Here is a 13,358-nt window from a genome sequence, read left to right as displayed (position 1 = left end):
TTGGCACAGCACACAAATTAAGGCAGGCAGTGACAGAGAGACTAATTTGGGACCCTCCTTTTAGTGTGTTATGTGACTAGCGGTAATGATATGAATAATAGCAGTAACAGGTATGCAGTCAAAAAAATTGGATAAGTTATTGAGAGTTGCATGAACTTGGACATATTATTATATGCATATTTGAATTGGGTAGAACATTCTTATCTGGGGGATTAGAAAATGGATTCAGAAATAGTAAAATGAATGTGAAACCTAGTTAGTGTGATGTAGTGCGTGAGCTAGGCGTACGTGGATAAGGACGTTGGTCTAATGGGGAAGCTACCAGGATGTTACCTCGTAAAGGATTTTATGTAGACCAGTCGACAAATCCACCAATTGATGGTCGATATTTCGGGAATGAAACCCTTTTTAGTTCCCCTCAGGTCAATCAAGTTGCTATCCCCTTCTTTGTCAATTTGGCCAGCTTTGATCCTTTTTCCTTTTCAAACTCCTTTGACCTCTATCTTTTACCACTACCTATACTGTTACTAAATTTTTCTTATTATTTATTTTTAAAATATAATATTCTTATTTATCGTTTCACACACAACAAAAAAATCAGATTGGGTGAAGCAAGAAAATTGTTAAGTAATTTCAACAAAATAATTAGAATACTGAATTTGTAATTTTTTATTTTTAAAATAATAAAATGAACAAAGATAGTACTCTAAAATATGCACATATTAAAAATAGACTAAGAAGATTAAAGATAAAATGTTAAAAAAATCATTAAGGTCTTCTTCAATAGCATTTTAAGAGATTAAGGATTAACAGTACTGTTTTTTTAATAATCATGTTAAGACTACATTAAAAATCAATGCAATATTAATATTTTTAATAACAAATATTTTTTTTAGAGTGTACTTGTACCACAAACTTTTAACTTATTTAAGAAATTATAAATAATTAAGTTAGTTAATAAATTAATAGATCTATTTAATCAATATATAATAAAAGGAGTTTATAACTTTTAAAAATTAACTCTTAATAATTTACTTATCGTGTTTACTCTTTTAGTCATTTAATATGTTTTAATTATTTTGTATAATTTTACTAGATAATTATAATTCAATTAACTAACTACATAATTTTATACTTCTAACTACAAAGTATAATATTTCAACTAATATCATAATTACAAGTTAAAAAATTAATTTTATCAAATATAATCACAAAAGTTAACTTAAGATACTGATTAGCATTTATAAAAATATTATTAGTCTAGCTATCCAAAATAAATTATTAATTACCAATATCCTATCTATCTCTATGTTTTAAATACCAGTCTTCAATCATCCCCTTTCTTTTTATGACATGAAATTGTTACATTGAACATTTTTAAATTAATTTTAAAATTTTATTAAATTCAATCGTGTCTAATATGATGATATATTTATTATTAATAATAAAATTATTACTTCTTTTAAAAACATTAAATTTAAAATAATTAAATAGTATATACATAATTGTTATTATTAATTAGTTAACTTTAAAAAATACTTTAACTTAATAATATTAGTACAGAATACACAAACTCATTAATTATAATAAACTACAGTGTCGTTTCTTTGCAAGCGACAATAATGTTATTCAAACAATAAACGTCGTTAATCAATTAGGTGCGAAAATTTAAAGTGCAGGTCGATCGTTTACTATGATTAAAGTTAATTTTAAAATAAATTAATTAAAAGTAATTAGATTTAGTGTACGTGCGACACAGACTCACTATTTTTTTTTTCAAAAAGTTAAAAAATTATTCATTTTATTAATTAAACAGAAAATATTATTATTCTTATATATTTTTTGGTCTCATCTAACAAAATAAAAGTGTTAACATCGTGTATGTTTGTCTGCTTATGAATATTTTGAAAAAGTTTTCGTCCATCTTTTGGTCTTTGAAATTTTCCTTTGGTGACAGTATTATAAAGTGGCATCTACGTCTATGCTTGATTCCTTGGGCAACAAGTTTGTTACTTTCTAGCTGCATACATATACATGGTCGTCGCCGCCGTCTATTCTCCGTGGTCTAATAAACTAATTGTTTAAGATTGAAGAAAATGTAGTTTAATGAACATGGTTAAGAAACATCTCTGTCAATGGTGAACCTATTTGCATGTTGCAACAGCCAACAGGTCCAAGAGAAATGAACATTTGTTCAGTGCTAGTAACTTTGCCACCTTCTACGAAGCTTCTTCATCCCTCGCAATAGCTCCCAACTTTGACTTCAGCTTACTATTTGCCTTGTCCATTAAAGGACATATACCATACACCACCAATAATGATAAATTATGTTTGTGAATACAAAATTTATAATAATTTTTGTTTTTGCTAAAGAATTACTGATTTTCAGAATATTTTTTTACTAAAGAATAAGATGACGTATTTTTCTATATTATAGGTTTTTCTTTATCTGACGTGGAAGAGTATACCTGCAAAATGTACTCTAATAATAAAGTTAAGTGTTAGTTTAGGCAATAAATGCTATTTATATTCAAAAATTAATCTCTTATATGTACTTTTTATCTTTTTTTTATAGACAATATTATAGGTTAATAAGCTTTGTGAATCAGCCTTGACTTTAGCTCTGTAATTAAGTAAATAATAATTTAATTATTTACCTTAATCGATTTAATTACTCTTTAATCTGACCGAGAGGGTACTTATCTTGCTAAGACAGAAGGGTATTCAGATTACTTCTTTTATCTATAAGACCGAATATCTTATCCAATACAATTTTTTAGCAATTAATGTATTTAAAATATATTTTTATTTATATAGTTGATATTAAAAAATTGTGATAATTAATTTTTATAAAAAAAGTTCAAGGTAGTACAAATTATATTTTTCCTTAATTAAAGGGCCAGCTCCTAATCAAAATTGAGTTTGCCCATAATTCCTTTTTTCAGTTAATTGTGCCAATTTGCAAAAGGCCAAGCAAATAGCAATACATTAATGATTGAATGCCAATAAGAGAAAGAGCTATATTGCAATACAACAGCCACAATGATAAAACAATGAGTTTGCCCGTATATATATATATATATATATAAGAAAAAACAGACTATTCCTCTTAGTTTGTTTTTTTAAGATGAAATCTTCATTATAAGCCCACTTGCTTGGACCAGCACAGGAGTAACTCAGAAAGCCCTGTCTAGGTATTGACCAAAAACAAAAAATGCTCGTCTAAGTCTAGTGAAGTTCTTTGACCAAAAACAAAAAAGAGTAGTGAAGTTCGTACAAATGGTTTGTCACATGAGGTATAAGTTTAGCACTCAATTCAGCCACAAATTTAGTTAAAAATATGTGGCCCTTTTCTCAGCTAAAAAAGGGGCTAAGGGTCTCACCATGTTATTTAGCGCTATAAATTCCAAAAAGAAACCCACAATAAATACGACCTGACAAAACAAAAGCAATTATGATTGGCGTTTTTGAATCGAAGCAAAGGAAAATTATGAGATTTTTTAGTTTGATTTTTTTTTCTAATTTTAAAATATCACCCTATTTTTATTTCTCTTTATTTTTCAATGTTGTTGTAGGAATTAGAGAAAATAATAAATGTCTTTTTCATTGTGTCCTAGGCCTGTTTGTTTGTGTATTGATTACAACTCCGTTTTAACACAATTGATAATTTCTACCTTCTCTCAAAATTATATCGTAACCCATGTAAATTCTGTTTCAATTATCATACAAATTTTTTAAAATGAAAAATCAACATAAGAATAAATAGGAGATTATTTACTATTTTTGGAGAGAAATGAGAGAAAACTTGCTTTCACAGTTCGAGTTAAAATGAATGAAAGTGAGTTAAATGATTTAAAGGGCTGATTTCCGTACTCTTCACATTCATAAAATATTTTTAGAAACATTTTTTTTTATATTTTTTAAAGGGATAAGACTTACATAAATTTGTTCACTCTTCGGAAATGTGACATAATCAGGTGTACAGAAAAATAGTATAAGTTAATTATAATTGTATTGATGCATTTACATATCTTTTGTTTTTCTAGTTTAGTTATTCTCAATTAACAAAAATGAAATAGAAATATACAATTGAAAAGTGTAAAAGAAAATAATATTATAAAAGAATATTAAGCTTAATTAATTTTTATTTCTATATTTTAACATATGAATGATTTTAATTTTTAAAATATGAAAATATATATAGAGAGGAGAAGGGGACGAGTGGAGTCACATGTGCCTGAACAAAAGGGTCTGAATGGAATGAGCACGACAACCTTGTTCCTTTGCCTGAACGAGTAACAGTTGTTATGTTTGTCATTGCTGTCATTCTTTAATTGGCTGTGCCCCGTTGGTAAGATTTCATAATTTGGGTGCCACATGGAATAACACCACTTCAATTGTAACCATTCTCACATGACTCTAAACTCTCACTTTCCTCGCTGGCATCATGTAATTAAAATACGCGGTTTTTGCTAATCAATACATAAATTAGAATTAATTGAAAGTTATGAAGAGAATGTATTTTTATATTTTTTAATTCTTTTTAGAGACACTTATTAGTAGCTTCTTAAAAGATTTTAATAATATATTTTACATTATAAGGAATTATCTAAAAGTGTTGAAAAAACATTTTTCTTGTTGTACACCTAATAGTAGTATATTCAATATTACTTACTATATATGCCTGACAGGTCCACATAGAAAGAAGAAAAGAGCTGCAAAAGCAAGTCTGAGACATTGGAGATGGAAAAATGGGTGGGTTTGGTGATGTTAGTGCTGTCTTTGCAACTGACATTGCCAATGGGAGGTGTTGGTGTTCAAGCTGCGGAGGTCACTTACGATGGAAGGTCTCTTATCATTGATGACCAGAGGAAAATCCTCTTCTCTGGTTCCATTCACTATCCTCGCAGCACCCCTCAGGTAATTCATTCAAATCACAATAATGTCTGTTCCACTTTAGAAGAGATGAACGTGGCATTCATTTCATTCAATCCCAGTATTCTATGCAAGTCATTATGTTTATGTAAGGGTGTGATTTTTCATGGAACCAAAAGCTTAGCCAGTTTACTCAAAATTTCTTTAAACTTGAAGTATATATATAGATAATACACAAACTCACTTTATCTTTCCTGAAATTAAAGGTTTTACTGAAAGAATAATGATCAGAAGAAATTGAATTCTAAACCGCTTGATTATAAACTCGTTATTACAATGTCATGAGGAGAAGTGGGTTTATATTGCTTTTCGAACTAGGCATTTCCTCGGTGGGTGGTGAGATGTACATTTCAAAATTTTCCTGGTTTTATGCATATCTGTGTCCAACGGTGCAGGCGTTGAAGCGATGGCTACATCTTTGTTCATGAATTAAGGCTTAATTTATTATAAGACGGCCTTAAATGACAGGCTTTATGAATTATGGAGTATGCTAATATTGCTTGGAACTTGATTGTGTTGATGTCAATTCCGCATTTTCTGATATTTATGTCTGAAGTTGCAATACGCTCTGAACAAATTATGAGAACGAGAATTGTTCATACTTGTTTTTTCATTCTTTTAAATGTTCAAAGAGAACGAGAGAGTGATCAATAATTAATCGTTTTCTTTTAAATGTTTACAATACTTTAATATTAAAAAATGTTAGTATAAACCAGTAAGAGTAGAATCTGAAAGATCACATGATTGGATGATAAGGGTAGATTCTTGTAGATTCACTTGATAATTTATCAATATTTTTGAAAACTCAAAACAAAAAAATCGCTGTATTTTATTTTCCTTTTCATCTATCTTCTATTATTACAATCCACTGTCAGAACTTTGACCTTTATTCTTACTTTCTTCAATAATTGAACTCTCATCCGATATTGATGTACTGGATTTATTTGAGGAAAAGGATAAGGGGGGGCATAGAAAATTTTCATGACCCTCATAAACGTAAAGGTCCGTAGAAATAGTATTTGAGGAAATACTAATTGAACTTTCATTTAGTTGTGGCGCCAAAGACAATAGAAAACCAGGTTGTGTTTTAATTATATGAATGACAAAGGATAGAAAAAGGTGAGAAATTTAATTTTGATAAAAGCATATTTTGCAGATGTGGGCACCGTTGATAGCAAAAGCCAAAGAAGGAGGGGTGGATGTGATTCAGACCTATGTCTTTTGGAATTTACATGAGCCACGACCCGGACAGGTTTTTTTCTCTTTCTATACACACTTCATTCAAAGAAGGTAAAATGTGAATGAGATGAATTTGCACACACAGAAGGTGTAGGGTAAGTATATACGCAAAGTATTTACGGAGTAAATACATACGACAGTATGATTTCAGCGGGAGATACGACATAGTGAGATTCATAAAGGAAATCGAAGCTCAAGGGCTGTATGTATGCCTCAGGATTGGACCGTATATCGAAAGTGAATGGACATACGGGTATACTTTTCCTTCTACTTATTTATACAAACTTTAATATACTTTGGATTAATTATGCTGTGCTTGCAGGGGATTCCCTTTTTGGTTGCATGATATCCCTGACATTGTCTTCCGCACTGACAATGAACCATTCAAGGTCCATCCCAATTTTGCATAATCTTTTTATATTAGCATTTATAAATATTTTATAATATATTTTGTATAATCAACATTTCACACATTCACAGTCAAAAGGAATAAGTTACCTTTTTTTTTCTTTGTTTATGTATTTTAATGTTCAGTACTACATGCAAAATTTTACAACGAAAATAGTGAGCATGATGCAATCAGAGGGCTTATACGCTTCTCAAGGAGGCCCAATAATATTGTCTCAGGTATGATTCGGCAAAATTTAGTGATATCCAACCAATAATTCATTAGTGTACTAAAAACTGTTTATTCTTTTTTCTTTTGGCATGGAACATTGGAAAAATAAAGATTGAAAATGAATATCAAAACATCCAAAAAGCATTTGGAGAAGCAGCATCCCGGTATGTTGAGTGGGCTGCAGAAATGGCAGTGGGCCTCCGGACTGGCGTGCCGTGGGTTATGTGTAAGCAAACCGACGCTCCTGATCCAGTGGTCAGTCCAATTGAGCCCATCATTTTTATTGTCACAAATTTATCACTCTCTTATTCAACTACAACTTTAAAGCTTCTTGGCCCAAAGAAAGAAGAAAAGAAATTGGAAGGTTTGAATAAAAACTAAATTTTCGTTAATTTTAATAGCAGAGTTAGTGGTTTAAAAAAAATATAAATATCCTTCAATATCTTAATATAATTTTAAAAAAGTATTTAATGTTCCTTAAGTTTAAGAGTACTGTAGCAAGTATTTTGAAAATATTAGTCACAGTTTATTAAAAAAAAAATAGTGAAATATATTTGTTACTTTTTAGAACCTATTTTTACATTTTAAAGAAAATTATTTAAAATTTAAATTTTTTACATTCCAAAAAGCCATATTAAATTAACAACTTTGGAGACATTTTAATTAAATTTAAACTTCTTATTTAGTAAAAATAACGAGCCTTAGATTTGCCAGCCTAATTTTTTCATTAAATATTTAAATACCAATGGCTGATCATTTTTTCAGTAGTTTTTTGAAAGCTTCAATTTGTTTGGGTCTTTTTCTTTTTAATTTTGCTTTCTTATGAAGATCAATACATGCAATGGAATGAGATGCGGAGAAACTTTCACGGGACCAAACTCCCCCAATAAGCCTGCATTGTGGACAGAGAATTGGACATCATTGTATGTTTCTTCGATTCTACACATTCACTAATCTGAGTTAAATGTTGCTTGTTTCAAAGAAAATATTATCACATTCATAATTGATTTGCATTTATTTTATTCTTCATTTCAATTAATCGTTTGTTTTTCTTCACCTTGTTTTATTTTTCACTTGTGAAGCTATCAAGTTTATGGTGGTGAGCCATACATCAGATCTGCCGAAGATATTGCATTCCATGTCACTCTTTTTATTGCAAGAAAAAATGGAACCTATGTCAACTACTATATGGTATCAATATTATTATATTCATCTTGTGTCTTCCTTACCACGTTGTGTTATCTAAAAGGGGTAAAAAAAGGGGAAAACCTTTTCTCACTCAGTTTATTAATCTATTATATCTTCTAAGTTACATTGTTTTTGCAATCTGACATAGTACCATGGTGGAACTAACTTTGGGAGAAAGAGCTCTGCTTATGTTATAACATCCTATTATGATCAAGCTCCACTTGATGAATATGGTGAGTGTAGAACACACAACATTTATAATTAATTTCCTACCTCTACATCCACTTGATTTTTTTTTTCCTTTTCATTAGGTTTGTTAAGGCAACCCAAGTGGGGTCATCTTAAGGAGTTGCATGCTGCAATCAAGTCTTGTTCTACCACTATATTGCAAGGAATGCAAAGGAGTTTCTCTTTGGGTCAGTTGCAGGACGTGAGTACTGTCTTTCCCTCTCTAGATTATCTCAGGTTTATTTTAACTAATTGCATTCCAAATATTAAGTGGGTTTTGGTCTCAATTCAATCAGGGGTATATTTTTGAAGAAGAAGGAGGAGAATGTGTTGCTTTCCTTGTAAACAATGATAATGTAAATATGTTTACTGTCCAATTTCAAAACAGATCATACGAATTACCACCAAAGTCAATAAGTATCTTACCTGATTGTCAAACTGTGACTTTCAATACTGCAACTGTAAGTCATAACTTCATCATAATTAATTGAAGGGTGGATGGTTATTGATTAATGTCTGTTTAATTTTACTCTTATATATGTTGATGCATAGGTAAATACAAAGAGCAACAGAAGAACCATAAATCTAGTACAAACTTTTAGCTCAGCGGATAAATGGAAGCAATTTCAAGATGTGATCCCTATCTTTGACCAGACTTCGTTAATATCAAACTCATTACTTGAGCATATGAACATAACCAAAGACAAATCGGATTACCTTTGGTATACTCTTAGGTTAGTTATGCATCCACTTATCTGCATCTCACTCACACATTAAAGGATTCAAATAAATCTATGACTCACTCCTTATTATCTTTTCTTTTCAATCATATCAATGATGGACATAAGTCATAAACTTGGAACTAACTAATATTGTGAACAGGTTTGAACACAATATACGTTGCAGTGAACCAATGCTTCAGGTTCAGTCTGCTGCTCATGTTGCCCATGCTTTTGCGGATGGCATGTACCTAGGTAAATATTGAATCATGTATACACCCTTCGTTTCATATCATGTCTCTTTGGATGTTTTAATTTATCTCAAAATAATCGTTACTCCAAAAAATTAAGAAAGTATATATATTCATTTATTAGCATCTTATTAAAATGCTTGAACAGGTTCATAATTACATTCTAATTCTTTTAATAAGGATATTTTGGATAGTTGTAAAAAACACTTAACCTGATATGTTGATTGACTCTGGTAGGATGGGCACATGGAAGTCACGATGTGAAGTCATTCACCTTACAGGTCCCCATTACGGTAAATGAAGGGACAAATACAAACGATATATCTATATTAAGCGTTATGGTTGGACTCCCGGTAATTTTTCTACAGAATTTATTATATCTACAAAAACAAGTTGATTTTTTCCCTAGCAATTCTATGACGTTGTGTTAATCAAAAGGATTCAGGAGCATTTCTTGAAAGAAGATTTGCTGGATTAACCTCAGTGGAAATCCAGTGCAGTGAAAATTCCTATGATTTGACCAATTCTACGTGGGGATATCAGGTTTTTCTCTTCATTTTCTGTATTGCTTTATCGTTCTTATATCCAATATAACATTGATGTCTCTACCTTTTCCTCCTTAATACTAAATCATCTTTCTCTCAAGAAGATCAAAAGATGTAAATCTGATAAGTTATATACATCAATTAATTGTTGTAACTTTTGGTATAGTTTATTTTCGAAATTTTATGAAAAATATAAAAATAAACGTTTATTTATTTTTTTAAAATAAGTTAAATCAAATAAAGTATGTGACATTTTTTTCCCTTCATGATTGGTCTGATGTACGTCACAGGTAGGATTACTCGGAGAGCAATTACAAATATACGAAGAAGAAAGTAGCAGTTCTATTCAATGGTTCCAATTAGGGAACACTACTGATCAAAAACTCATTTGGTACAAGGTAATCGGTGCAATAAGCTGTTGTGTGTATGATCCAATGCGTGAATTTTTCCTTTCCCTGAACTACAATAACGCTAACAGCTAAGAGGGACAAAATGAGGTTTAAGTATTAATGAATGAAATAAGTGTAGCATTTGAAGTAATTAAATTAAGCGGAAATTGCAGGGAGAATTAAAGTCTTAATTAATTAATATATACTCATCGTAATACTGTAGAGAACATTTGATTCACCCGAAGGTGATGACCCTGTTGCGTTGAACCTTGAATCCATGGGAAAAGGTGAAGCTTGGGTCAATGGACAAAGCATTGGTCGCTATTGGATCTCATTCCATGATTCCAAAGACCAGCCCTCGCAAACGCTGTAAGTTAATCCATCACACCCCATTTTTAATTTTTCTTTCTTGGCTAAGATTTTAGTACTCCAAATTTGTACTAATTTTTGTTAATACGTTACATAAGATGATCAAATATTATTTAGACAATTATTTTTCTCTTCAATTAACTTCTAAAACTCAAAGTCAAAAAGGTTTTTTTGGGGAGAACAAGTCACTAGAATTGTAACTTGAATATAATTATATAGGACAGGATTTTCTTATATCAATCTAAGTTTAAAATTTTTTACGTTTAGATGGGATAACTCATTATACGTAAGTTATAAAAAGTTCAAATCAAATGTAAAATTTAAATTTATACTAACATGAGAAAATCTTTACTCTAATTATATATGTAGGGAAAATTAAAGCATGTAATTCAGATTTTGGTGCATTTGATGTATTTGTTTTGTAATGTGGGCACAGGTATCACGTGCCTCGGTCGTTCCTGAAAGACACTGGAAATGTTTTGGTATTGTTTGAGGAGGGTTATGGGAATCCTCTTGACATCTCCCTCAACACTGTTTCAACCACAAATGTAGAAGAGAGTTTATCCAAGTAATCATTCCCCACAGCTACTTAATATTACAAGGATAAGAGAAACACAGAGACTCAAACCACGTATATAGAATCTTTTTCATTGAATCATAGTCAATAAATTGATATGAAAAGGCAATATTCTTCAAAGCTTGGTTGGGATTGATAAACACTCTTTGGAATTTATGATGACATTAAAGGAATAAAAGAATAATTATAAATTGTTTAAACTCGATATTAATAACTTACAATAATCAATTTTATCTGTTGATTATTATTTTAAATCTAAATTCTAATTCTTTTGCATTTTTAATGACTAAATAGGCTAAGCTTATATTAATTTGACGAAAATTCTAATTTCTCCTTTTTATAATGACATCACGAGTTCCAATAAAATGAAATGTGAAACGTGGAGAGCAATGCAAGATCCACGTGTACGAGAAGCATGTGTCCCGCTTGCCACTTCACACGTTAGCATGTTACATTGTAATAGCAGCAGAATAATTCTAACTTGTCCCTCAGTTCTGATCACTACTGTTATACTCTCTCTATCTGAAAATATGGAAATAATTGCCATAAAATACGAACTCCTCCTTTCAACCCATCATCTTCATTGTACCCTCTTTGGTTCAGTTCAGCTACCATACCAGGTACGTTATTTGTCTCTGTATTTTCGCATCAGAGCTCCAAATTCCCTTTGAGTTTATGGATAATACACTATTGCATTAACTTATAATTAAGCAAATAAATCTTCAACCCATTTCGTAGATACGCACCTTGCTTAAATTTCTGGATCGCTTGTTTAAAAATCATCTAAACAAAATCATTTTTTTTAATAAATTTTCTCGCTACAAAATTGATAAAAACGAACAATATTTTTTAAAAATAAACTTAAGTAAGCATGAATTCATGAATTGGTTTTCTTCAATGATGTTCGCAAACATTTGTTATCTTGAATCTGTGTCTAGGAAAAGGAACTAACCTCAACAACCTTAGTGAAAACGGAAAGATTAAGGAAAAGCAATTAGCAATGTCGGGTGTGTCATTAGCCGTGGCTGGTGGAGTGGAACCTCATCAAAAGCAACGAGTAAATGAACAAGAACATGGTAGCATGACCTTAATGGGTTCGTTGCGTGTTATAGAGGTGCAGTTAGTGGCCTTTGTATTGGTATTCTCAGCGAGTGGTCTAGTCCCTCTTCTTGATTTAGCTTACTCTGCTCTTGTCTCTCTCTACCTAATGGCACTTGCACGTTTTGCCTTTCCATCAAACGGGTGTGGGCCCCAGCAGATCTTTCTTGGGACCAGGCTTTTTCAAGGCTATGTTATTGTTGGAACCACCGTGGGCTTGTTCTTGCCATTGGCCTATGTGCTTGGTGGGTTTGGGAGAGGGGACAAGCATGCAGTGAGATGTGCAAGCCCACACTTGTTCTTGCTCTCTTTCCAAATATTGACTGAGAATGTTATAAGTAGTTTCTCACTGTTTTCTCCTCCCGTTAGGGCGTTGGTGCCCTTGATGTACACTGTCCGGAGGATCTTTGTGGATATTGATTGGATACATAATGTGTGGCTCAAGAAGACTTTGCCCCAAAATGCTTACCTTAAGGTTAATTTTGTTTCTTAACTCCTTAGGCATATAATTCTCAGTAAGACTTTGCCCCAAAATACTTGAAATGTTGTGCATTTCTTAGTAAGCTTCATTTAAATAGGTTTTTAACTTAATTATTTTAATAAATTTTAAGATTAAATTTGTGAATAATTTCTTATATGATAAGTTGTTATTAAAATAAATGTTTAATTAAATTATTTACTTAAGCAGGATAAGGCATGGTTTTGGTTTGGGAGGGTATTGGCGGTGGCTAATCTGATTTATTTCTCCATCAATCTATTTGGGTTCTTGATACCAAGGTTTCTGCCTAGAGCTTTTAAGAGGTATTTCCAAGAGAGGGGAGAAATTTATGCTAAGGTGGCCGAGGACAAGGGATATGCGGTCAAAAACAGAACCCAACCATTGGAGAAGAAATTAGATTAAAGATCTTGACAACACATTTAAATAGGTTAGCACTTTTTTTAACCTTAAAAAGTTGCAGAAAAGTAATGTGAATGTTATAGCAGCTTGGACTAATATAGCTGTGTGTTACATTAGTGAAAATTTATGACATAAACTCCATTAATCATACAGGTGAGTTTTCAAGTCTCTCACGACAGAAGGAAATCATCTGAAGAAGTCAACGTTGTAACGAAGTTGTTTTGACTTTTGATCATTTACCCGCAGCTACGTAGAGAACTCTTTCGGAAATCTATTGTTATTAAAAGATGTTACGTTTCTCTC

At 31.2% G+C, this 13,358-nt stretch overlaps 2 protein-coding genes across 2 annotated transcripts; both read left to right on the top strand.

The window, feature by feature from the left end:
- Window positions 1-4,743: 4,743 nt before the first annotated feature.
- On the top strand, window positions 4,744-11,090 carry LOC113854481 (beta-galactosidase 6-like). Its single transcript, XM_027485488.1, has 18 exons — window positions 4,744-4,920; window positions 6,092-6,187; window positions 6,315-6,427; window positions 6,497-6,563; window positions 6,709-6,801; window positions 6,905-7,048; window positions 7,622-7,716; window positions 7,876-7,984; window positions 8,130-8,214; window positions 8,293-8,411; window positions 8,506-8,670; window positions 8,762-8,943; window positions 9,092-9,183; window positions 9,417-9,532; window positions 9,618-9,722; window positions 10,015-10,122; window positions 10,337-10,482; window positions 10,919-11,090. The coding sequence occupies exons 1-18, from the start codon at window positions 4,744-4,746 to the stop codon at window positions 11,052-11,054; spliced, it is 2,148 nt and encodes a 715-aa protein (XP_027341289.1). The 3' UTR covers window positions 11,055-11,090.
- A 969-nt stretch (window positions 11,091-12,059) lies between these two features.
- On the top strand, window positions 12,060-13,058 carry LOC113855706. Its single transcript, XM_027487335.1, has 2 exons — window positions 12,060-12,632; window positions 12,846-13,058. Exons 1-2 carry the CDS (start codon window positions 12,060-12,062, stop codon window positions 13,056-13,058), a joined length of 786 nt encoding a protein of 261 aa, XP_027343136.1.
- The last annotated feature ends 300 nt before the right edge of the window (window positions 13,059-13,358 follow it).

Source organism: Abrus precatorius, unplaced genomic scaffold (assembly GCF_003935025.1).
Source record: "Abrus precatorius isolate BTA unplaced genomic scaffold, Abrus_2018 Scaffold11, whole genome shotgun sequence".
NCBI classification, from domain to species: Eukaryota; Viridiplantae; Streptophyta; class Magnoliopsida; order Fabales; family Fabaceae; genus Abrus; species Abrus precatorius.
This window is presented reverse-complemented; position numbering and strand designations above follow the sequence as displayed.